Raw genomic sequence first — 24,280 nt, forward strand, 5'->3', positions numbered from 1 at the left:
CAGGATACATAAAACACTATTGTATGTGTCCTGCCCTTTACCTATGGCACACTGCCCTATAGGTTGGCTAGGGCCTACTTTAAGGGTGACTAATGTGAGAAAAAGGGGAGTTTCAGGCTTGGCAAGTACTTTTAAATGCCAGGTCGAAGTGGCAGTGAAACTACTCCCAAAAGCCTTGCAATGGCAGGCCTGAGATGTGATTATGGGGCTACTTATGTGGGTGGCACAATCAGTGTTGCAGGCCCACTAGTAGCATTCAATTTACAGGCCCTGGACACATGTAGTGCACTTTACCAGGGACTTACAAGTTAATTAAATATGCCAATTGGGTATGAGCCAATGTTACCATGTTTTTAGGGAGAGAGCAAATGCACTTTAGCACTGGTTAGCAGTGGTAAAGTGACCAGAGTCCTAAAGCCAGCAAAAATGAGATCAGAAAAAGGAGAGGAGGGAGGCAAGAAGTTTGGGGGTGACTCTGCAGAGAGGCCATTTCCAACACCCTTGAACAAATACATTCTAATAGAGAATTTCCACATGGTCACCTCAAAGGACGTCACTCCACTTCTTCAACAAGGCGACTTTGTCAACACTAGACCTAAAGGACATTTTCTTCTACATACCAATACACCCAGCTCATCCCAAGTACCTAAGTTTTGTCATAGCAGGCAAACATTACCAATTCAGAGTTCTCCCATTCGGGGTCACCACTGGACTCTGAATGTTCACCAAATGCCTAGCAGTGGTAGCAGCCCATTTACGCAGACAAAGTATTTACATATTCGCTTATCTGGACGATTAGGTTTCCAAAGCCAACACTCGTCATCAGCGCTAGCACTCACTCGGACAACAATAGATCTTCTCCACAGCGTAGGGTTTACTATCATAGTCTCACCTGCACCCGTTGCAAGTTCAGACATATTTAAGGGCAATCCTAAACACACAGCTGGGATTAGCCTACCCGAGTCCTGCATGAATCCAAAACTTTCAGGCAATACCGCCCCAGTTTCAAATAAACCAGCAATTCACAGTGAGGATGGCCATGCTTCTTTTAGGAATGATGGATTCTTGCATTGCCATAGTTCCATATGCACAATTATACATGTGTCTGTTACAGGAGTATCTAGCTTGGCAGTGGTTTCACACACAGGGTCAGTTGGAGGATCTAGTGTTGATAGACCGCCACACTCGCTGCTCTCTGTAATGGTGGAACCCCACCAACCTGTTCAATGGGCAGCCTTTTCTCTACCCCGTTTCTCACATCACTCTCAGTGGACGCATCACAGACAGGATGCTGTGCACACCTAGAGGACCTCACAGTACAGTACCTCTGGGATGCAAGGCATGGATCTCTCCATATCAGCTACCTAGAGGTTTAAGCTGTTCACCGAGCATTGAAAGCATTCCTACTGCACCAGACTTGTAGGGGTGTCCTAGTCCAGACAGACAATATGACAGCCATGTATTACGTACAACAACAGGGGGAGGGGCACAGTCTCCACAGCTCTCGCACTTATCAGACCATCTGGTATTGGTCTCTACAACACAGAATCCATCTGTTAGCAGAATTCCTTCTGGGAGCAGACAACAGTTTTGCAGACCTGCTCAGCAGGATGCACCAGCAAGCCCACAAATGGGAATTCCACCCACAAGTCCTCCTTCTATATTTCCACAGGTGGAGGTTCCTTCAAATAGATCTGCTCGCAACCCCAGAAAAGATAAAATGCCCAAACTCCGCCTCCAGGTTCCCAAACCCACAATCCAAGGGTAACGCACTATTGATAAATTGGCCAGTGATATTTGCTTATGTGTTCCCACCTCTCCCTTTTCTTCCATTTGTGGTTCGGAAGCTCAGGCAAACTTCTCTAACGATGATCCTCGTAGCTCCCACATGGGCTTGTCAGTCCTAGTTCACAACACTGCTTGACGTCTTTGTGGTTCCACACAAGAACCTCCCCTCTAGGCCAATCCTTCTCACTCAGAACCACAAACAAATCAGTCACCCAGATATCCAAACTCTCACCTCAGCAAATTGGTTATAGAGTTTGGTTACCTTGACTTACCACCAGAATGCAAGAACTTTCTTAAAGAAGCACGTAGACCCACCGCTAGAGCTTTCTATGCAACAAAGTGGAAAAGTTTTATCTGCTACTGTCATTCAGAACAAATTGCACAGCAGTGGTACCCAACATCCTCTGTTGCCTACTTCACTTTAAAAAATACTGGTTTAGAGTTCACATCTATAAGGTTACATCTCGCATCAGTGGTTGCCGGACTCCAAAATAGACAACACCTTTCTCTGTTTAAGATCCCAGTCAACAAACCCTTCATGGAGGGGCTCAAAAGAGCTGTTCCACCATGAGTTCCAACCGCGCCTTTCTGGAACCTCAGTATCATCCTTACAAAACTCATGGGTCCCCCTTTGGGACTCATGCAATCATGCCCTCTTCAATTTCTCTCTTGGAAAGTGGCATTTTTAGTTACTATCCCTTTACTGAGACGTGTTAGTGAGTTCCAGGCTTTAACCTAGGAAGAACCTTTTTTTCCAAATGCATAGAGTGGTTCTTCGTACTCACCCTAAATTTCTCCCTTAAATGATATCTGAAATCCATCTCAATCAGTCAATTGAATTGTCCGTTTTTTTCACACAACCAAATTCTGTTGCATAAAGAGCTCTTCATACACTAGATGTTAAAAGAGCACCCATTTTCTATACTAATAGGACTAAAACCTCCAGAAACCCTAAGCAACATTTTATTGATTTTTTCCACCTCCACACAAAGGCAACCTTATGTCCAAATCTGGCATAGCCAGATGGATAGTGTAATGCATACAGACTTGTTTTGTTAAGGTGAAAAGACCTTTACTTGTTCCTTCCAGAGCACACTGTACTCAGAAAAAAGGAGCATCCAGGCCCGTTTTTGTAAACATTCCCATTGCTGACCTATGTAAAGCAGTACCATGGTCCGCACCGCACACTTATACCAAATATTATTGTGTGGGTGTATTAGCTCGTCAACAAGCCAGTGTAAGACAGGCAGTGATACATACCATTTTCCAAACAACTGCAACTCCCACAGATTAGCCACAGTTTTTGAGGGGGGCTGCTTTACAGTCTATGCAGAGCATGTGTATCTACAGCCATACATGACATTGAACGGAATATGTTACTTAGCCTTTAAGCATGTTAGTGGCATGTAGTGTTGTAGATTCACATGCACCCACCCCTCCTCCCTGAAGACCAGTGACCATTGCAATTTTTTCCATTTTCTGTATTCACTATTTATATGTAGCATTGTCATCACATTATTTACACATACTCTGCACTCCTTTCTCACCCACCTGTGGCAAAACAATCTAAAAATTGAGTTGATGCCCATGTGCATTATCACCGAGGAGTCACTCGACCTCGTGACTCGAAACACTTCTTCGAAGAAAAACAGCTTGCACAGCTCCATACCCAACACTTCATGGTAGGAGTATGCAGAACATGTGAATTTACAGCACTACATGCCACGATCAGATGCTTACAGAGTAAGTAACATATTCCTTTCTGTTATTGAATTCTCCCCAAGAAACATATTTCCTTAAATTCACATGCAAAAACTTTTTTTCTGGGAAATTCCAACTGCTAAAGATGCTTTGGCAGAGGCCTAGAAGTCTCAACTTTGTAAAATTGGGAAGTTCACCTACTTCACGATACCTTGCCTGCAAAATGTTTTACATCCTTAGTTTTCAGTTGACTAGATTGTAACATCTGATGATCTCTTCTGTCCTAGTTGGTGGAGTACAATATCTTTGAAGGCCTGGAATGCCGTGGCTGTCCACTGGTAGTGATCAGTCAGGGGAAGATCGTACTGGAGGATGGAAACCTTCATGTGACAGAGGGCTCTGGACGTTACATCCCTAGGAAACCATTCCCAGACTTTGTTTACAAGCGAATCAAGGCCAGGAGCAGGGTAGGTGTTTTTCTCCTTTCACGTTTGCATTTTCTTCTCAGTGCCTCCCACTACTTACAAATAGCTAAATTGAACCTTACCACTCCTCTCTCCCTGCTACTTTTGTGTATGTTTTTGCAACGAATGCCTGACATTTAAGTGTTTACTCGTCTGTTAACCACCCATGGAAGTTGCACAGAGCCACAAATTAGGACACACAGAGATTAATTCACAAACAAAAAATGAATAGTAGGTACATGTTGGTGAACCCTGAGAAAACATTGTACATTTTTCTTATGCACTTTTGTATCAAATTGGTAATGAGTCATCTATCAGACTCTTTGAGAATGTTTAAGCCATAATCTTCCCCACATACTCTTGTTGTGCTATTGGCTTGATGAATAGCCCTCTAATAATTTGTGAGCAAATAGTAAGCAATGGGATTCTGTTGAAGTTCATGGTTTACTGACTGAAAAATAGAAAGTACAGTGTGAATTTAGTTTTTGCCGTTTTGTATCAAGTTTATATTTTATCCACGTTACACTGATATGTCCTGGTAATTTAAATTTTATTTTCCTTCCGACTAACTGAGGACACCTTTTTTAGTCCAGAATGTCTGCACTGTTAGTGCCATGCATAACTCTCTAACCATTCTTTAATTGCTGTTTGCCGTAGCCCTAATCTCCTGTAATATCCTTAATCCACTGCTGGTTACTTGTATGGTAACATGTTCACTCTCTACCCCAGTTGGTCTGAGTATCAAAGTATCAATGTCTGTTTCATTCTAAACAAGAGCTACCCCTTAGAAGGCTCCATGCTGATCTTGATACATCACAATAAGAGCAAATTACATTGTTTACTTTGGTCCCTAGCTACAGTCATAAGGATGTGAAATACTCTGTCTTCCAGCTTGCTGAGCTGAGGGGTGTCCCACGTGGTCTCTATGATGGCCCTGTTTGTGAAGTATCAGTGACTCCAAAAGCGGTTACTCCTGCAACCTCTGCTAAGACCTCTCCCGCTAAACAGCCAGTGCAGCCTGTCCGGAACCTCCATCAGTCTGGATTCAGCTTGTCTGGTACGTTTTGTGTACATGATGCTTGGAAATTTATAGTCACCATGATCATGTAAGATGGAAATAACTAATATGTTAAGTATTAAAATACATGCCAGAGGTTGACACAAACCATTTACGTGTACTTCATGTGAATACTTTGTCCATCTCTACTGTATACCCTTCATATTCATAGATTCTGTTTTATTATTGGCTCATAAATTTACTGTGTTTGTCAAAAAAAGAATGAAAGCAAAATAGAGGCATTCACTTGAGTTGAGACGTATGCAGGAAGGGAATTAAAAGGCTGTACAACAATGGGAGGATAAGGACGACATTGAATTATATATAAACAGTGTTATCAAGAATACGCAATGATTTCCAAATAGTTTAAATAGACCTAAAAGCATGATAACTTCTTAATTGGAAAATGGGGAACAAGCGGTTTTAACTTGTGTCACAATGGAGAAACCAATTTGGAAAGCCTTTGACAAACAAGCCTCTGGCATTGAAAAATAGGTTCATAGCATTGAGTTCAGTCTCTCACTGTTAAATCGCGGCCCACATTTTCTTTTCTTCACTCAGACTGTAATGTTTGTGCCTTATTTCATGATCTAGAATTAGGTGTGATTCTTTTAGACTAAAAACGCACAGTGTATTCCTCATTATTTTAAGCATGTCCCATCGACTTCCCTACGTAAATTGTGCAGAGCTTCTAATTGCATTCAGAACATAGAATGCTGCTCCTAATTTTTTGGGCAGAGGTCCCCTAACCATACCTTTCATTAGTCAAAGTGGTCCAAAGACTTCTTTGAGGACCTCATCAGATCTTTGAGTTCACCATCAACATGGCAAGATTCTCATCTCAATGCACTAACAAATGAGTTAAAGGGGGAATGGAGTAGGACACTTGCTGGAATTTTCCAAAGTATTCCTTGACATCAGATATCTACTTTTTGAAATGTATATCTAGGCTATCCAAGCATATGCAAACTTCCTCATTGTGCTGCCCACCAACAATACAATTTGTTTGTTCAGTTGAAATTACAATTATAGTTTTCCTGGAGCCATCTAAAATAGCACTTTGACACAGCAGCCACTATGTTCAACCAAATTCTTGAGGCTTGCCCTTTTCCTTCCATGCAGTTGAGTCGGTCACCCAGTGACGAGCTGGTACCACATAATGAAATGCATGGTGATCTGAAAACCCTTGAAAAGAGTGGGTTTCCAGCTTTGTATGTTTGATCAGTGCTTTTGATGCCCACCAGGGTTCTTACAACCTCACTTCTCATCACACCTGGCTACTTACATCGCACAATCTGATATAGACTTCTAGTTACAGATTCCTTACCTTAGAATTATACCCAGGCATCAAACTGGATCTGGAGATTTTTCTTCGAGCAAAACCCTTGCGCGTTGGTAGATGCATCGGTCGACTCCGAGCTTCGTTTGCGTAGTAGTCGCTGTGATGACGTCGGGAGTAGTATATAGACACTGCCTTCGTGCAGTGACGACATCATTCATTCTTTTCTTTCTGCGCCACATGCTGATCCGGAGAGGAGGTACCCTGGTCTGTTTTTGACTGACTTTGACTGTTGTGTTGAGATTTCGTGAGACTTTTGGTACGTTGGGGATGTCCCCGAAGACTAGTTTCAAGCCGTGCGAGGACTGTCCCCGCACAATGTCTGTGACGGATCCTCATTGGGTTTGTCTGTGGTGTCTCAAACGCGACCACGACCCGAAGTTGTGCTCAGAGTGCCAGGCCATGCACCTGAAGGCTTTGAGGGAGCGGTCCCTAAAGCTAATGGTGGCCTGGCACTCTATTCCACGTAAGTCACGGTCTTGATCAAGAGGAAGGTCTTGAGAGTGTTCGCAGAGCCATCACCACTTGTCTTCTTCTAAATCTTCAGGTACAGGTAAGAAGAAGAAGAATTTGAAGAGGTCCCATTGTCTCCGACTTTGCCCCTACGCTTGACTGACGCGATGCTGGAAGAGCGGCGACACTCAAGGCCTCCATCCTCAGAGCCTTCGTCTGGGTCAGCTCTGCGCTTCCCTGAGTTTGCCGGAACGACCCCCCCCAGCTTAAAGAGTTCTATGAGGCCATGTGCCTAATTTTTGGGTGGACCAACCCCGTTACAGCGCCTTTGGGCCCACGGGGTTCGGTTGAGGGGCCTTCGGGTTCCGCGGCTCCAGCCACCGAGGTCACCTCCGGATCTGCTCATGGATCCGCACCCGCACGGGTCGCACCCTTGAGACCTTCTCTGGCACCAGGTTGATTGCCGATGCTCCCGACATTGGTAGTGCCCACTATCGACGTCGACCCAGTCCTTATCCCCGACGACTCGGAGCGGCGTTGGCCGATGCTACCTTTGTCTTCGATTGAACCTATTCACCCCAGGTAGGATTCAGACCCTTTTTCCTATGGCTCCTCACCTTCAAAAATGTCTTTCTTGTTGCTGTCACCTCTGCTCGCAGGGTGAGTGAGCTTCAAGCCCTATGGGGTTTCTCCATACTTGTCTGTGCACCCTGACAAAGTGGTGTTGCGCAGTAAGGCTTCCTTCCTTCTCAACGTGGTTACGCCTTTCATGTAGGTCAGTCCATCTCCCTGCCTACTTTCTACGCACCCCCACATCCTTCTCATGAGGAGGAGAGACTCCACCATCCGGACCCAAAAAGAGTGTAGGCGTTCTATCCTAATCGTACTAAAGATTTCCGGGTGGACGATCAACTGTTTGTTGGGTATGTGGTTGTGAAAAAAGGGAAGGCGGTGCAAAGGCCTACCTTCTCTCAATGGGTGCTTCTTTGCATCAAAATGTGCTGCGCTTTGGCCAAGAAGCAACCCCCAGAGGGCTTGCGTACTCATTCCACCAGAGCAACTGCTGCTTCCACTGCCTTAGCATGCGGAACTCCTGTCCTGGATATCTGTCAGGCAGCTACATGGATGTCCCTGCACATGTTTGCTAAACACTACTGCCTGGACAGTCAGGTCCGTCGGGACGGCTACTTTGGTCGCTCGGTCCTGCAGGACTTCCTGGTATGATCTTGGTTCGCAGCCCACCTCCGAGGATGGCATTGCTTTGGTATCTATTCTAAGGTGAGGAATCTGCAACTAGAAGTCTCTATCAGATGTACAAGTTACTTACCTTTGGTAACGAAATATCTGGTAGAGACATATTCTAGTTGCAGATTCCTTAACTTAGAATTTTCCCCAGGTGTCAGACTGGATCCAGAGATTTTTCTTCGGTCAACACCCTTGTACGCCAGTAGGTGGCGTCAGTGAACTCCGCAGGCATCGTAGTCACCGTGAAGACGTCGGGAGTAGTATATAGATGCTGCCTTCGCACAGCGATGTCAGTTTCATTTAACGACTTTACACACCAGCGCAGAGCCGCTAAGAACACTGAGATTGGTGTGCCAGAGCTAAGGACCTGAAAGGGGAATCCCTGTCCCTAGAAATCAGTTTGCAAGCGGGGAGGATGTGTGGGCAGTAAGGAATCTGCAACTGGAATATGTCTCTACCAGATATTTTGCTTACTGTTGTTTCTTATTCACAGCCCAACCTCTGTTATTTGGCAGGAACTCAAGGTGTGAACAAGTAAATTGACACTGATAAAGCATTCTTGTCAACCATTGAGTCTTTGGAATTGCATACTCAAAAACAAAAGGTACAATCCGACTTACTTCCAAAAAGACCTAACTCACACTTCTTAGAGTTCTGATTACAGACTACAGAATTTCTTAGTTCTTCTCCTACATACGTCTCTCTACCCCATATGAATTGTAAACTTTTGCTTTTGTTCACTATGCTGCTTACTTGGCTTAGTTCAGTGGTGTTTATGGCGATTTTACCGTAGTAACCTTCAATAAATAAATATATAAATGGCATCTATATATATGCACTACACTATCTCCACCTGCTAACCACCCACATAACTATTCTTTATCTTATATTCCAGTATGCCAAAATGACTTTCTCATGGCCACATTTTTACCACATCCATCCCTTTAAATTGTTCTCATTTTCCACCGATATCATATTAAACTTTATAAATCCACTTTCACCTCTACGTGTCTTCAGCTGGCATTTTGTATATAAGTTGTTCATTCTCATGTTCGCATCTATTGATGGGTTTCATGCCTTTAGCCTCACACATTTATTATGCGTTAACAATCTTCAGTGCCCTTTTGTAAATTCATTGGCACCGCTTAACTCTTAAACAACTATGCCTCCATTTAATTCAGATATTTTGTGCTCTTGACCACTCCCACACACAAAACTAAAATACCGGAGACATACCATATTCAATCCCAAGTCCATCAACTTGCAGTCCTCTTCCCACAACACCCATTGGCTATGTATTTTCACAGCACACCATCTTTACCCATGTATCTCAATTCCATAGTGTTCATTAAAGTAGGTTTTCCTGTTCTATATTGTCTTGTTTGTCATTATTTATCTCAAATATTGTTTTGTTTTTTCTGAGCTCTAGCTGCAGGCATATGGAACCGTTGTACAAAATCTCTGTTTGAGGAGCATGGGGGAATATGTAAATATTTAAAAAAAACAAGGCACTTGATTGCTGTGTTAGAAATTTGCTGAGCAGGAGATGTTTGTGCATTTGACATATTCTACGAAAATAAGTTTCTTCCTCTCAGTTTTGTTGCAAATTACCATCACAGAGATCTGCAAGTGCCCTTTTTAGGTTCGAGCTTTAGTGAAAGGCATGCATAAGTCATGGCTTTTCCAGTGTTTAGTCCTCCGTGAGCGCACCGGACAACTACTGAAAACATGCAGGGCTGCATGCTTTCCGTATGCTTTCTGGGCTACTTCTCTGGGCAGTAGTCGAGCACTTTGCATGACATCGAACCTGTTACGTGGAGAACTGCACTTTTGCTGGTAACATGGATAATTGACTAATCCTGCATTTATCATGGGGTGCTTGCGGTCACAGGTCCCCACACCCCCCCACCCCATTACAGGGAAAGGTGCCCGGACCTTGTAGATGCCCTCGTGCCTCTTTTAGGGGTTCTGGTCCACAGCTCTGGGGTAGAGCAGATCGGGCGAAGGGAGCCGGGCCGCAGGAGGAGGACGCGAGCGCGCAGCCGCCCCTTCGGGTGTGCCACAGTCAGGCTGGCATATAAGGCGGGTGGTCGGCCCCCCCAGTGAAGGGATTCCAGACCTGCTGGTGCAGTTGAATCGCAGTTCCGCGGCGTGGGCAGATCCGATCGCCGAGGTGGTGCAGCCTGGTGCTGGAGTGGGCCTGTGTGCTCGAGCGCCTGTGGAGCGCCCTGGCTGGGCCCGCCTGTCAGCTCCGGTGGACGGATGGGAGCAAGGGCCTGGTGACAGGCATTGGATCAGCAGCGTGGGGGTAGTGAAGGAGCAGCTTGAAGCTGCTGGACAGTCTGTGGTGCTGCCTGCACGGTTGGGCTGCGGACTTCTGGGCGGTGGCTCGGCTGGCTAACAAAGCGTTCGTAGCCCAGTTGTGTGCCTGTCCGGTACGACAGTTTTGGACTTGCTGCTTGGGACTCTAGGGGAGGATGGACATATTGACCCCGGGGCTGCTTGTCTGCGACAAAAGCGCCACACGTCTGATGCAGTGCACAGCCTAGCGACAACTCCTGACATTCTGAGGGATGTTGCATCTGTCAGGTACTTCTGCTCCCCATCTTGGTTACTTGTGGTGCGGATGCCGCGTGGTCCCCTGCCGGTTGAGGTATGGGATGGCACCGTCAGTCGGCAGCATCGCAGGGGAATACCATTGAACAATACACCACGCCAGTGCCTCTGCCGCAGCTCCAGACACGATCTGGGGGGCCCCCAAGGATGCGTGAGTGCGCCCGCGACCACTGGGGAGCCTTCGCAAGCTGAACTTCTTGCAGCTATAAAGGGCTCCAGGGTGACCCTCGAGGGGAAAAATGAGATGGTGGCAGTGGAGGTCAATCTCCTGTGGGCGGATCTCAGGAAGGTCTCTGAGAAGGTCAAAGTTGCGGAGGGTTCCATAGTGGAGCTGCAGCCCCAGGTGGGCACTCTGCGCAAACAGATGGTTCAGGTTAATTCCACGGTTGGAAGTCAGATTGGAGGATGCAGAGGGCAAGTCCCCTTCATTCATGTATACAGTGAGGGAGATGTTGAGGGGAGATATGTGCTTGTGCAAGGCTCTTTAGATGGGGAGCCCCACACCATACTGAATATGTATGCACCTAATGTGGATGATCACTCCTTTTATGATGGTATCCCTGAGATTATAGGGGATGGGATGGATGCACCTCTTATGCGGCCGGGCGATTATAACTGTATCATGGATGGTGAAAAGGATCCTCTCCCACCTAGACTGGGGACCAAACCACTGATGACGAGATCGCTTGCGGAGGTAATGCACAATTTAGGGCTATGGGATGCATGGTGGGTACTACATCCGGATGGCAGGGGGTATACATGTCATTCTAAGACGCACAACACATAGTCAGCCGGGTCGGTTTCTCTTGGGTGGCCTCAACTCCTTGCAGACTTTGGACATTAGTTATCTGGGTAGTTTTCTATCTGATCATACACCTGTATTGATGCAGCTGCGGTGGGGACCTGATAATACTGAGCTAACAGGTAGTTGGAGGATGCCTGTGTGTTTTCTGGATGCTGGGTGTCGTGATAAGGTGGCAATGGCTATCAAGGACTATTTGGACCTAAACTGGTCCTCTACAGATTCTAGAGGTACGGAGTGGGATGCACTGAAGGTGGTTGTGAGAGGGGTGTGCATCGGTACTGCATGTGGGGTGCGTAAACAAATGGAGCAAGAACTTACTGAGTGGGAGAACAAGTTGACTGATTTGCAGTGTCAGACAACACTTACATGGGAGACTGAGAGGGAACAGCTCTGGCTGTACAAAATGGTGAACAAGTTCTGGGACATATTAAGCAAGGTAGCACTTAGAGCATATAGACAATACTTGCATAGGGAGAGGGACAAATCAAGCAAATTATTGGTGTGGATCCTAAAATGAGACGTGGAGAATCCCCCCATATTGTATATTAGGAATGCCAAAGATGAGACGAGCGCAAGGATATAATTAAGGTATTGGTGGAGCATCTGCAGCGAGTATCGCGGGCTGGTACGGTAACCCCGGATGATGAGTTGACAGGATTTCTACAGCTTATGCGGCTTCCGCGTTTGGAGCCCGAGTGTAGGGAGGCTCTTGAGAATGCATGAGGAAGTGAGCGAGGTGGTGGAGGCAATGATGAAATCTAGGTCGCTGGGAGGTGACGGGTTCCCGATTGAGCTACATCAAGCGTTTCCCCTACTCCTGCGGGAGAAATTGTTGGTGGTGTTTGAAGAGGCGCAACAGCGTGGTATCCTGCCGGAAACCATGCGCCAAGGCATTGTCTGTTTGATGCTTAAACCTGGGGGGGATCCTGGTGATCCCTCCTCTTGCCGCCTGCTTACTATGTTGAATAGTGATGTGAAGATAGATCCTATGCAAAATATTGGCCACTAGGCTTAGTGGAGTGATAAGGAGGTTGCTGCATGAAGATCAATGTGGTTTTATTCCGGGCCATAGTACGACCAATAATTTATGTCACCTGACACGTGCTGCATGAAACTGTGGGTGGGGAACGATGTACTAGTGCTAGTGTCATTGGACCTGGAGAAGGCCTTTGACACTGTGGAATGGGGCTGTCTACTAGTGGTGCTGTGGGGTATGGGGTTTGGCCCACAATTTTGTGTGTGGGTGAAGCTGCTATATACAGCACCCTTTACACGTGTTCGAGTGGGGGGTAGGGGAGCTCTCAGAAGCTTGGGAGATTTCAGGGGAACTAGGCAGGGTTGTCTGCTTTCTCCTGTTCTCTTTGCCTTGGCTGTGAAGCTGTTGGCGATCTGGATCCGGGAGGAGCCGGAACCTTGGGTTATCCGGGTGGAGCAGAACACACATATTGTCTCTTTAAATGGGGGTGATGTGCTGGTGTATCTTCGTGTACCCGGTGTTTCGGTGCCTACGTTGTTGCAGCTCTTGGAGGCTTTTGGAGCTGTGTCTGGTCTTCAAGTAAATAGGAAAAAGTCACTCCTGTTCCCGTTGGGTTCTCTCTGTGGTGCCCCCTAGGAGGGCTACCAAGGGTGAGGATTCATTGGGAGCTTGAAAGCTTTAGATTTTGGGTAATTCACACTCTGGCAGCCTGTGAAAACCATAAAGTGGAATGAGTGGTGTCTGGTCTTGACGGTTCGGTACTGTTTTGGAATAGACTACCTCTCTTAGTAATGGGAGGGCGGCTGTAGCCAAGATGGTATTTTTGCCAAGGTGTCTTTATCTGGTTCAGAACTGGCTGTTCCCACTGCTTGCTCAACTTTTTAATCGACTGGACAGCTTGCTGATTTTGTTAGTATGGGCTGGTAGAAGGGTGGCACTGTTGACCCTGCAGAGGGAGTTGGAAGAGGGAGGATTGGCAATCTCGAACATTAGATATTATTGCTATGCGGCGCGTCTACAGCATGCTGCAAAGTGAATGACTGAATCGGACAACTGGGAGAAGAGACTGTTTTGTAGGATTGTTGGGTGGGAAGACGTTGGTGAATCTACTGATGTCGGACGGCCGGTCTGAGTCAGACGTACCATATCTGGTTAGAACCACTGCCTGGATTTGGGAGCAGGCGGTCAAGAAAGTACTCAAATGTGCCCTGTTTGATAGAGAATTAAAGATCTGGGACTTTGCCCCCTTCAGGGATATGGATACCTTAATGTCAATGGAAGGCTGGAGGCTTGGAGTTTGTGAAGTGGGGAGAGATTTATACCCCAAAGGAGAGTTTATCTCATTCCTGGATGCTCGGGAAACGTTTGGACTGGGCCCAGGTCAGTTCTTGCAATATGCCAAAATGGAAAGTGTGGCTAGGGAGATCTGGTGTGGGTTGCCGTTGGCCCCTCTGCATTGTGGGTGTTGAATGGACTATTGAATTGGGGTGAGGAGACCCATATAATCACACTGTTTTATAAGGCTTTTCGGGAGGATCGACCAAGTCCTAAGACTGTTGCGCGTCAGGGCATGGGAGTGTAAATTTGGAGAATCTATGGAGGATGCGGATTGGGAAATGGCGTTATAACTGGTGCATACGGTGTCCTGTAACAACAGGTTCAAACTATTACACTTCACCTTGGTGCACAGAACATACATCACACTTGACCGTCTCAATAAGATTGACCCAGCAAGGGGGGACGAGTTGTCCTAGATGTGGCCTGTTGGATGCTTCTTTTCTCCACTTGGCATGGTCCTGTCAGATGGTGCACCAATACTGGCGGGAGGTAGTTGGTAGGGTAGAGGAGGTAACAGGACTGGTGCTAGAAGTATCGCCTGTGACATGCCTTCTTGGAGTGGTGAGGAGGCCACGGGGTAGGAATATCCCATACAAACTCACACAATTGGCCTTGGTATTGGCCAAACGCAGGGTGGCCATTGGTTGGATGAGCTCCCGGTGCCTTTCAGTCTCTTGCTGGACTCGAGATTTTATTGAATGGGGTGCTGCTGAAGAACAACATATGGGAATGAAAAAAATTGATTTAGGTTCTTCACCCTTCTCAGTGAGAGCCACGATCGACCGAGGCGACTGGTCCTGTGAGGCTATGGATCATGAATGTCATTCCCAAGCCCCTATTAGCCGGAACATTAAGCATGTGATAAGGTCAGAGAACCCCACCCCCTGGCCCATTTGATGGAATGCAGACTAGTTCTCCGGTCCAATTTATACCTCGGTAGGAGTCGTAAGTGTGAGGATGCAAGTCAGGTGTGCGTTCAGTAGGAATAGTGAGTGTCCAGTGTGGCAGATGGTAGTGTCGTCTCCATCATTTGACACACCCGTCGGTTGGCTGCAGTGGATAGCAGCCCGCAAGAAACCCTGGTTGCCCTCATGGGCAGATTCACAAGTATTTAGTAGTATTGTATTGTCACTTTTGCAAAGCTCTGCATACCTCTTACAAGTCTGCTAAGCTCCTCCAGTTGGCATTGGTACCTGGAGAAATTCAGGGTGTATTGTTGAAACGTTTTCCAATTAAGTATGTCCCCTGTTGGAGTTGTTGGTTGACGTAGGTGAGTTTTAGTAATGTTCTCAAAGCAAAGTGCAGCCTGTGTAGCAGTAATTAATCATGTGGTCTTGCAGAGAGTGTGAGTATAGGCACGGCTACACATATTACTTATCCTTTTGTACACGGAGATTATACTCTAAGTTTTATGGTTCAAGTATTGGGAAGAGCCACAACATTTAATGTTTTCCAGGAATTAGAGACAGGTGTCGACTTTTAATATTTGGTCAGAAATAAAGTTCCAGTGTTTGGCTAACTGGACAGAAAAGGGAGTTTCACCGCTTGCTTAGAAGACCACTTAAAGGGGACTGGGTTGCCTCTGCTCAGTCCTGAACAAGGCACTCCAAATCTTTTGCTTTTTTGCATTTCTGAAGCATTTCTTTAAGTTAGTATCAAAGCTCCTGGTAGCCAGAACAACAGAAATACTGGACAATTCCTCTTGATATGTCTCATCAGTCACTCTGGCATGCTTTGTCAGGGGAAGGAAGAAGCTGCAAATGTTTCTGTTGCCAGCTTTTACATGATGAATTATGTGCATAAATGCGTGATTCATAGCACCTTCTAGCCAACTCTCGCACCACTTCATATCAAGTGTTGTTATTAGCCAAGTGCATGGCTCTCGTTTGATCAGGTCTGGAAGAATGGGGGCTGTGTACCCTCTTTAGGATTCTAACATGTAATTTTCAGTTTACTCCGTCTCAATATTGGATGCCGTATTCCACTGAACTATTTTAATAGGAAGGAGCTGCATTGCAGCGAATTAGCTAAATGAAGGCAGTGGACCTGTCTTTTATTTGGTAGAATGCAGTCCAGATTAGCATTTCTTATGTATCAGAGGTTTTTATGGATATATGGTATGTTTTGTGCCTTAATAGTGTAGGTTTTTAGCTGTGTGTTGCCTGGGGCTTGCTGTCTATGTAAGGGGGTGTCCAAGTTAGTGGGATAAGGGATTGAGGTAGTTGTGAGCTCGTTGAAAATGAGTGTGTGCTAATGTAGAGGAGTGTCACATTTGTGTCAGTGAACTACTTCAAGTGGTAAAATAAGAACTAGGTTGTCATTGTTATGCTGAAAATGTTTGTGCTCTTGTATGGTTCTGATGTTCTAGAGTAGTAAGATCCTAAGTGCTTTTGGCAGCACAAGGAGGAAGGTCAACCTTTTGAGTTGCTTGTCCTGTTAGTCAATAGGAGCCAGGATATGATTTCTTACAGTAGTCATTTGGGACCTCTACCATAAAATGCTTCATAGTTTATGCTGATAGTCATCAAATTTATCTACTTTATACCAAAGATTCTGAAGTGTCTGTAAATAGCAAAAGAGCTTCCCCATTTATTTCAGTTATACTTGTTAAAACTGTGGTTTTGTTCGCTTTTGAGTCTGTCAGGCCGTCTAAACATTATTACAATCTTGCAATCAATGTTCAAAGTGCCTTCTTTGGTCTCCTTCATTCTCTCTTCTTTGCCATATCCGATTTGACTTCTCAACCTATGCCAAATATCATTTCACTTCTTCCTGTATGCGGCCTCACAATCATTCTTTTCTCTTCAGCATTTACAAATTCTTATCAATAGCTTTGGTCCTGCTTTCATGAGACACCCATGATTCATCTTTTCCCATCTCTAGATAATTTTCCTGCACCTTCCTGGCCTCCCTTCTTCGCTTGCCGCTCCTCTGTTCTGCTTCCTTACCTGTTGCTAGTCTTTGTGCAGCCTTCAGACTCTCATCTATGTCTCTTTCCCCATTTCTGTGTCTATCCAACCATCACTGTCCTTTCTCTCTTCTCCTCCAGTTTCATGCCCTGCAATCTATTCCCCACCAATGCCCCTCACTAGGCTTTTTTTCCACTGGTTCCCATTCTTATGATCCTTTGAAATTTCCTGCTCCCGGTGTCTTTACTATCTGTATAAACTCCTCATATTCAGGATCCTTCCCACATTCTCTTCTTGCCTTAGTCTGATGCCTCCATTCTGCCCCTGATCTGTGTTACGCCGTTTGGCTGGTGAGGCATCTTTAGACTAAGTTATGGTCTAAGGTCAGAAGCTTCTGTCTGGATAGCAGATTCAAGTACAAAATTCAGCCAAGTTCTCTGAAACTTTGTTGTAAGCGATCTGTTGGCACTTATCCACCTTCCAAGTAAATCACTGTACCATTCTGCACTGATTGTACCAGTCCAACATCAATAGTGGCAGTTCTCACTATGTTTGTGGAGGGTTTTTATGATATTCCACTTCAACATTTGTCCAGACTGCAAAACACAATACCACAGTGCCAGCATACCAGATGTTCCATTTGACCTGACACACCCATCAAAACTCAAACTGTTTGGGTGCAACCTGGTCAGGCAAAGACACTACTCTGCAACATAACCACCATCCTTCCTTCTTGTCCACTCTTAATTTTCTCACACCAAGCTGTCATTTCTCCATCAGCTGAGCTCATGCTTCACCATTTTCCAACTCTATCCTTCACTGCCCCCTTTAAGGCAGGAATCTTCTCACTACCATGAACATACACAACTCTTTTTTAAGACTATGCACCTCCCCGCCACCTTCCTTGCACTCTTACACCTGTTGAGATTGAGAACCTCTTACACAGACACACGCACATATTAGGTTGCAGTACATGTCCACTCCCCTCCTCATATAGAGCTTTCTTTGCAATGTTGAACCTGGATAGCTCTTCCTTCCTGCTGTTCGCACTCTAACCCATATGCCTGTCTTTGCTCTCTCCATTGAACCTTAGAACTCCTTGCTCCCACCCTCCATCTACCCTTATCATGCATAGTTCCATAGTCCCAGTGAGCTTGGGCACCACACCTCTCTTTCTACTCTATTTACACCGAGATCCTCGGGTTCCACTGAGCTTAAGCTCCTCTCCCTCATGTCACACAGATCTGCCTTCCTCCAGCTGCCCATCCTGGTGACCTTTGGACACCTTTCACAGATAACCAGTCTCCCTCATTTCTCTTATTGTGTAACACTGTCTGGCAGACTTCCAATAATAGCCAGCAAATGTCTCAATTATATTCACTGCTAGTAGTCTGTGATGAATTTAATGTTATGTGGGATAGTCCATTTTTAGGTTGAACGCGCAAGTGCTCTGGCCTGTTATAATCTATCTGTGGGCTTTTAACGACACCCGGCACATGCCCATCACTATCACTTGTTCATGGGGTTGCCTTTCGAAAATCCTTTATCATTGGTAAATGCTTTACGTTTGTCCCTCCTTGGGGCAGTTTTGTTACCGCCTTGGACACCGACACTGTTACATGGATAATTGCAAGTTTGCCGAAACGTCTGACTGTGAGCGAACTTCTTTTTCCTTTTGTGTCTCTCCTTCGCGCTCATGCACATGATGGTTTTTGCGCTTTGAATGGGCTTGCTTATGTCAACTGGTTTTTTCTTTTCAATTTATGTGGCAAGAAAAGTCCAGTTAGGAATTTACAACGCCAGTAGCTTTAACTCGAACAAACGCGAGACCCATTACATTGCAAATGCTTGTTGTTTCCTGCATGCATTGTTTACAACCCCTGTTTTTTTTCTTTCCTCTCTCCAGGTGCTCAGGTTGACGATAACATTCCACGCCGCACCACCCAGCGCATTGTGGCGCCACCAGGTGGCCGTGCCAACATCACCAGCTTGGGCTAAGCTCCAGTACTTGCCAGGCCAGACTGGGGAGAGAGGGATGTGGGGGTGATCACTTCAGGAGGACCCTGTCATTTTTTTATTTTGTTTTTTAGAGCCTGTGACAGTTACTGTGGGCAGTGTGAGGTGGTACCAAGCTCACACACATAGACCAACACAAATCAGATCAGACCCCCTGCACCGATCTACTCAAATATTCAATTATATAAACACCTAGTCTGACTACCTGGGCATGCAGACAAATAAAGACAGTGTTTAACATAAGTAATCCCTGTTGTTGTAACATCTTTCTTTTATCAAAGGAAGGGTGAAGTGAATATCCCTGGAGCTGCTTTTTTAATGTTTTTAATCATTTTACAACACAGAATTCTCCCAAGTAATTTATAGCAGGTTTTAAACTGGACATCTTTTTACATATTAACTTGTAAAAAAAATCATTTATGGTTGTAATCCCTCCAGAAAAAGAGCAGCTGGTGACCTCTTTTGAGTGTGTCATCGTACCAGTGATATTTGTTCCTACAATTTTGCTTGAAGTAGGGTCATTGATTCAATTTTTTCTTTCAAATGTTTTGTGAATAAAGGGCTCTGTTCCTGGCATTTCTCATGCAATGCTAGCGCCATCACGTCAGCCATGAGAAGATTGTGATTCTTGTGCCCTGTTGAAGAGGGAGGAGATAGCATAATATGGATGACAGCTAATGTGACTCTTCTTTGCTTTTACGTATATTGGCACTGCGCACGGCTCGGTATTTCAGCTCAGTTTCAAACGCACTCATCAGTATATTTATTTTTCTCCATTTTTCCCCCTCTTTTCCTGTCCTTTAAAATGCCACTCAACAACATAGTTGCACCCTTTCCCTCTTTTTGTTGGCCTAGCTTTCATTTATTGGGTAGCATAAGTGAGATACTTTGTAACTTAAAGCGCACTTGCTTAAGTGTCATTTGTAGGCTGGCATTCCGCAAGCTCAATGGAATACGTATTTTTCCAGGTGGTATATTACTGCAGTACTCTGGGAGGGACATGCCATTCAGGCCGCATGTAGGGAAATGACTACTGCACCTCCTAAATTATGATCATTCGATTATTAGTTCACTTAAACTCGCACACATTTGCAGACTAGATAAATAAGTCACCAGTTGTTTTGTTTGCATAATGATTGCCAGTTGAGATTTAGTTAGTCGTGCCACGTGTTTACCTTATCAGTAATGGTCTGTTCCAGAAAAGAGAGGGAGAGCCAGATTGACACAATGAACCGAAGAAATTGACTTGTACATGCAAAAAGGCAAGTGAGTTCTTGGTGGTTTACAGCAATAGAAAAGACTGTAGAAGAAATCCTCGCTGGACAAGAAATTTTCTAGAGGAATGTCCTTCTAGAAAAGGGGCTGGATAATTGCAAGAAATTCACTCCACATATACTTATTTGTCCTGTTTTAGAATACTGTACCATTAATAATGGTTTTCACTAAGGCCCGGAGAAGTGATGCTTGCATCTTTCATGGCAATGGGACACCTTTAGTGCAGCATCAGTTTGCCTTCACCTTCCAGTGAGTTGGTTTTGCTGGATGCGCACATCATCTCAGATTTTGTCATATTCGTTTTAGGGTCAAACTGATTGAGGGCCATTTGAATGCTATTAGTGTACTGAGGCGGAAATCAACGCCATGACATTCTAATGCATGGCTTTCTCTACTGGAAGTTTGAGATGTCTGAATACTGCTTTGAGCTGGTAGTAAAAACTAATGGCACGTCAGCTGTATCCAAGCCTCATAAGTAATTTGGGACCTTAAGTTCGTTCTGAGGCAGTTACTACTGGCATGGTAACTTGTGTAGTTGTAGTGTGCATTTGTACCGGAAGGGACTTTAGGATAACAAAGGGAAGGTCAAATGTTGGAAAGGTGATACTGCTTCAGCAAGAGGCCCAGTATAGCACCTATCGAATTTTGACGGGCCATATCGTTCTGATTAATTATTTTGCGTCCTAATCAGCTTATGTGTGCACTGGAGAACATGATTATGCACATATCTTGGTTGAAACCACGAAAAAGGCAGAAAAAAGCATTTGGGTAAAAGTGATACTTTGATTGGCTGCTGACCTAACAGGAGCTCTTGCAGGTTGCCTTATAGCTAGATTACTCTGCTGCACAACCAGGGATAAAATATAGACACAAACAATTATTCGAAATATAGAAAGATTAGTAAAAGTCCATGAAGTGCTACTTACCCTCTCTGCCAAACACCATTCTTTCTCAGGTGAAGTAACCCTAATACTCGAACAGTGTCAGCATGCTAGGCTGTGTGACTGAACCAAAGGGAATGTACGCACAATGCTTAGTTGTTCTAGAGCTTAGTCATCATTAAGGGCAAGCACAAGAAATCATCTCTTCTGTTTTACTTGTGCAGTAATAACATTGTTCCAATATCACAGGTATCTGCCAGTGAGGCACCTTAGAACTCAACATTGAATATTTTCTCCTGGACACTCATCAGAGCATCATTCTTAAAAATGGGATTGGTCATTGCAAAGTGTATTGTGCTATATTGGCATCCAGAGACCATTTCTCTGGCTTTGTTAGCATATTAGCTTGTTATGGAGCTCAGTCATTTTTTGCTTTAGGGTTGATGTCTGCCATCTGTGTCTCAACATTTTCATAACAATGCTTCGCTATCCAGCATAAGAGGTTTGTTTGCCTCCTTGCCGCAAGTATTCATTATTTCTCATCACTTGTTTTCTAACTTATTGTGTACTCTTATGTCATGTAATTTAAGTTTATTTCTTTGTTCTTAGTGTGTTTGTTTAGAGGAAATGTTTGTATTTGCATGATGCGAAAGCCAGATTTGCTTTTATAAAGTAACAATTGGTCGGCATAGGTTGTTTCCCAACAATTTTTCTGTTTAGTTTTGTTACTGTTTTTGCATTTTGTTAAATGTTACATTTAAAGAATTATGAAAAAAAAGTCCTCACAGCTACTAAACCCACTGACCATTATTTGGACCACATTATGATGGCAACCTGATATGGGATGGGAAGTAGCCTTGTGAAAAGCAGATAGGTTGGTCTTGTTGGAATCACTGCAGCTCTTAAGTATTCACTTAAGTCTTCCTTTTGATGCACCACACTTGTAATGGCTTCTGTTATATTTTTGTGGAAAGAAATGGTTAAGAATTTTGCAGGCTGTGTAAGCATGTTCTCTATTGGCTCGCTTTGTGTGTCCGTTGATGAATGTCATGTAAATGCTATGGGAAAAGCGACTTGGAATAAATTAACTGCGGTGACTTGATGCTCTAAAAAGATGTAGGATTTTCTTCTTCTTGCTGTTTTTGTTTTCTCTCATTGTTTTTATTCAACCCCTTGGATATGTTATTGTGAGTAATGAGTGAAGGATGTAAAGAACTAAATCCCAGTAAATGTATGTAGGCAAAGACATTAATGGTTTTTGACCACTGTTATACTTGCAAATGAATTATGGTAAAATGAAGTCTTGTGTTCCCTTCCCTAAAGAGTTGTGTTTTAACTGCCACGGGACCCTCTAATAAAAGAAAAATGTTGTTTCACAATGTGTGGATGTGCCTCTTTTTACATTGAGGAGGAAGACTGTATGGTGTCAATTTGCTTGTGGTCTAGGAGAATGTTTATTACCTATATTTATTATAGATTCACATACTTTGAATAAATCTTTATTGATTTCTCCAAGAATATGAACCTGTTGTGGGTTCATTTTCACACCCTGCTTGGGCACACATATTTTAGCTTAGCTTAGGCCTGTTGCCTGTGCCTTTTTACCCAGATGTATGCTCTAATTTCATCTGTTCATTTTAGTTTAGCCTGCTTTTCAGTGGGGATGTTTTCTTTTTCCTAATCATCCTTGATTCTGCGAAAGCGTTATTTTTGTGCACTACGTTTCGCTATGTACTTCTGCCCAAGTCTGACAAGAACAGTACATGATAATCCATCTAATATTGTTGACACAAGACTATGTAAATAGTCTGACACTTAGGCTCATGCCCATGTCAGGCCTATTTCACAGAGCCTAAACGTGCTTCTTATAAAAACATCATACACACCAAGGAAAAGGAGGGAGTTAATTATGGCCAGGATACCCATACACTCTGTAAGCCATTAACTGCTTACCTCAGCCCTTTCTCTACAACCAGCCAAGGAGATGGTGGGCAGATCCATCTTCTAAGGTAATGGGGGTGGGTGCTCCTCTCATGGACTAAGTACGGACAGATTGGGCTATCACCACTATCCTCTTGTTAGAAGCTAGGTCTTAGGTATGATCCTTTCCACATGTTTATTCCAATATGCTTGGGTTGTTTATTTTCTTCTCACTGATCGTAACAATCCTAATCTTGAACTCTTTGCCTTAATAATTGCAGCTCATATATTTTATTGTAGATTACAGTCTTTTCAATAAATGCTGCCTCCTAAATAAAAAAACATCCTGCATCTTATCTTTTGCCTGTTTGTGTGTGTGTGTGTTTGTGTATAAGACCTTTGCTAATGAGAGAAAGGGGTAAGATTTGCAGACCACAAGTCCCCTAAGAGGTCCCTCAATCAATCAATATTTGTAAAACGTGGCTAGTCACCCGTGAGGGTCTCAAGGCTCTGGGGGGGGATGGGGAGGGGCCTCATCTGAAGATCCACGTCTTGAGGTTCTTCCTGAAGATGATGAGCGACAGGCTTTGTCTGAGGTGCAGGGGGAGGTTGTCCAAGATCTTTGCTGTAATGTAGGTAAAAGATCGTCCTTCGGCAGTGGTTTTGCGGAAGCGAGGGACGGTGGCCAGGGCCATCTGGGTGGAGCGGAGTGATGTGGCGGGGGGGTGGAAGGAGACACGGTGGTTCAGGTAGGCTGGTCCTGCATTGTGTATGGCCTTGTACGTGTGGGTGAGAAGCTTGAAGGTGATTTGCTTCTCAAGTGGTAGCCAGTGGAGGGTTGTCAGGTGTTGGGAGATGTGCTCTCAGCGAGTAAGGTCCAGAATGAGTCTGGCGGTAGCGTTCTGGATGAGTTGAAGTTCTTTGATGTTCCTAGTTGAGGTGTCAGTGTAGAGGGCGTTGCCGTAGTCTAGCTTGCTTGTGACTAAGGTGTGGGTGACAGTCCTGCGACAGTCTGCTGGGATCCATTTGAAGATCTTCTAAAGTTTGTGCCAGCAGGAGGAGGTGACAGAGTTTACCTGGCGGGTCATAGATAGGCAGTAGTTGAGGATTATTCCTAATTTGCGGGCCTGCTCGGTCAGTGCAGGGGGGTGCTGAAGGATGTGGTGCCACCATGATCATCCTAAGCTGAGGTGTCGTTTCCGAAGATGATGAGCTCCGTCTTGTCGGAGTTGAGCTTGAGGCAACTTTCCCTCATCCAGGTGGCGGCTGCTTCCATTTCTGCGTGAAAGTTCAATTTGGCCATGTCCGGGTCTTCGGTGAGGGAAATGAGTTGTGTGTCATTGGCATACGACACGATGTTCATACCATGGCTTCTGACAATGGCAGCAAGAGGGGCCAACTATATGCTGAACAGTGTGGGACTCAGTGAGGATAGATCCTTGGGGGACTCCGTAGTTGACTCACTGACTGTCATGCATCACACTGCCACATATAACC

The 24,280-nt window shown here is 44.8% G+C and overlaps 1 protein-coding gene across 3 annotated transcripts in view; it reads left to right on the forward strand.

Moving 5' to 3' along the window:
• The window catches only part of DPYSL2 (dihydropyrimidinase like 2), a 377,715-nt gene extending 355,473 nt beyond the window's left edge, over window positions 1-22,242 (forward strand). For all 3 annotated transcript variants that reach the window (XM_069214158.1, XM_069214159.1, XM_069214161.1), the window contains 3 exons: window positions 3,777-3,956; window positions 4,845-5,010; window positions 18,598-22,242. In XM_069214158.1, the coding sequence (XP_069070259.1) occupies window positions 3,777-3,956; window positions 4,845-5,010; window positions 18,598-18,689 (438 nt within the window). In that variant the 3' untranslated portion in view covers window positions 18,690-22,242. The remainder of the gene's footprint in view (window positions 1-3,776; window positions 3,957-4,844; window positions 5,011-18,597) is intronic.
• The last annotated feature ends 2,038 nt before the right edge of the window (window positions 22,243-24,280 follow it).

Source organism: Pleurodeles waltl, chromosome 11, assembly GCF_031143425.1.
Source record: "Pleurodeles waltl isolate 20211129_DDA chromosome 11, aPleWal1.hap1.20221129, whole genome shotgun sequence".
NCBI lineage: Eukaryota > Metazoa > Chordata > Amphibia > Caudata > Salamandridae > Pleurodeles > Pleurodeles waltl.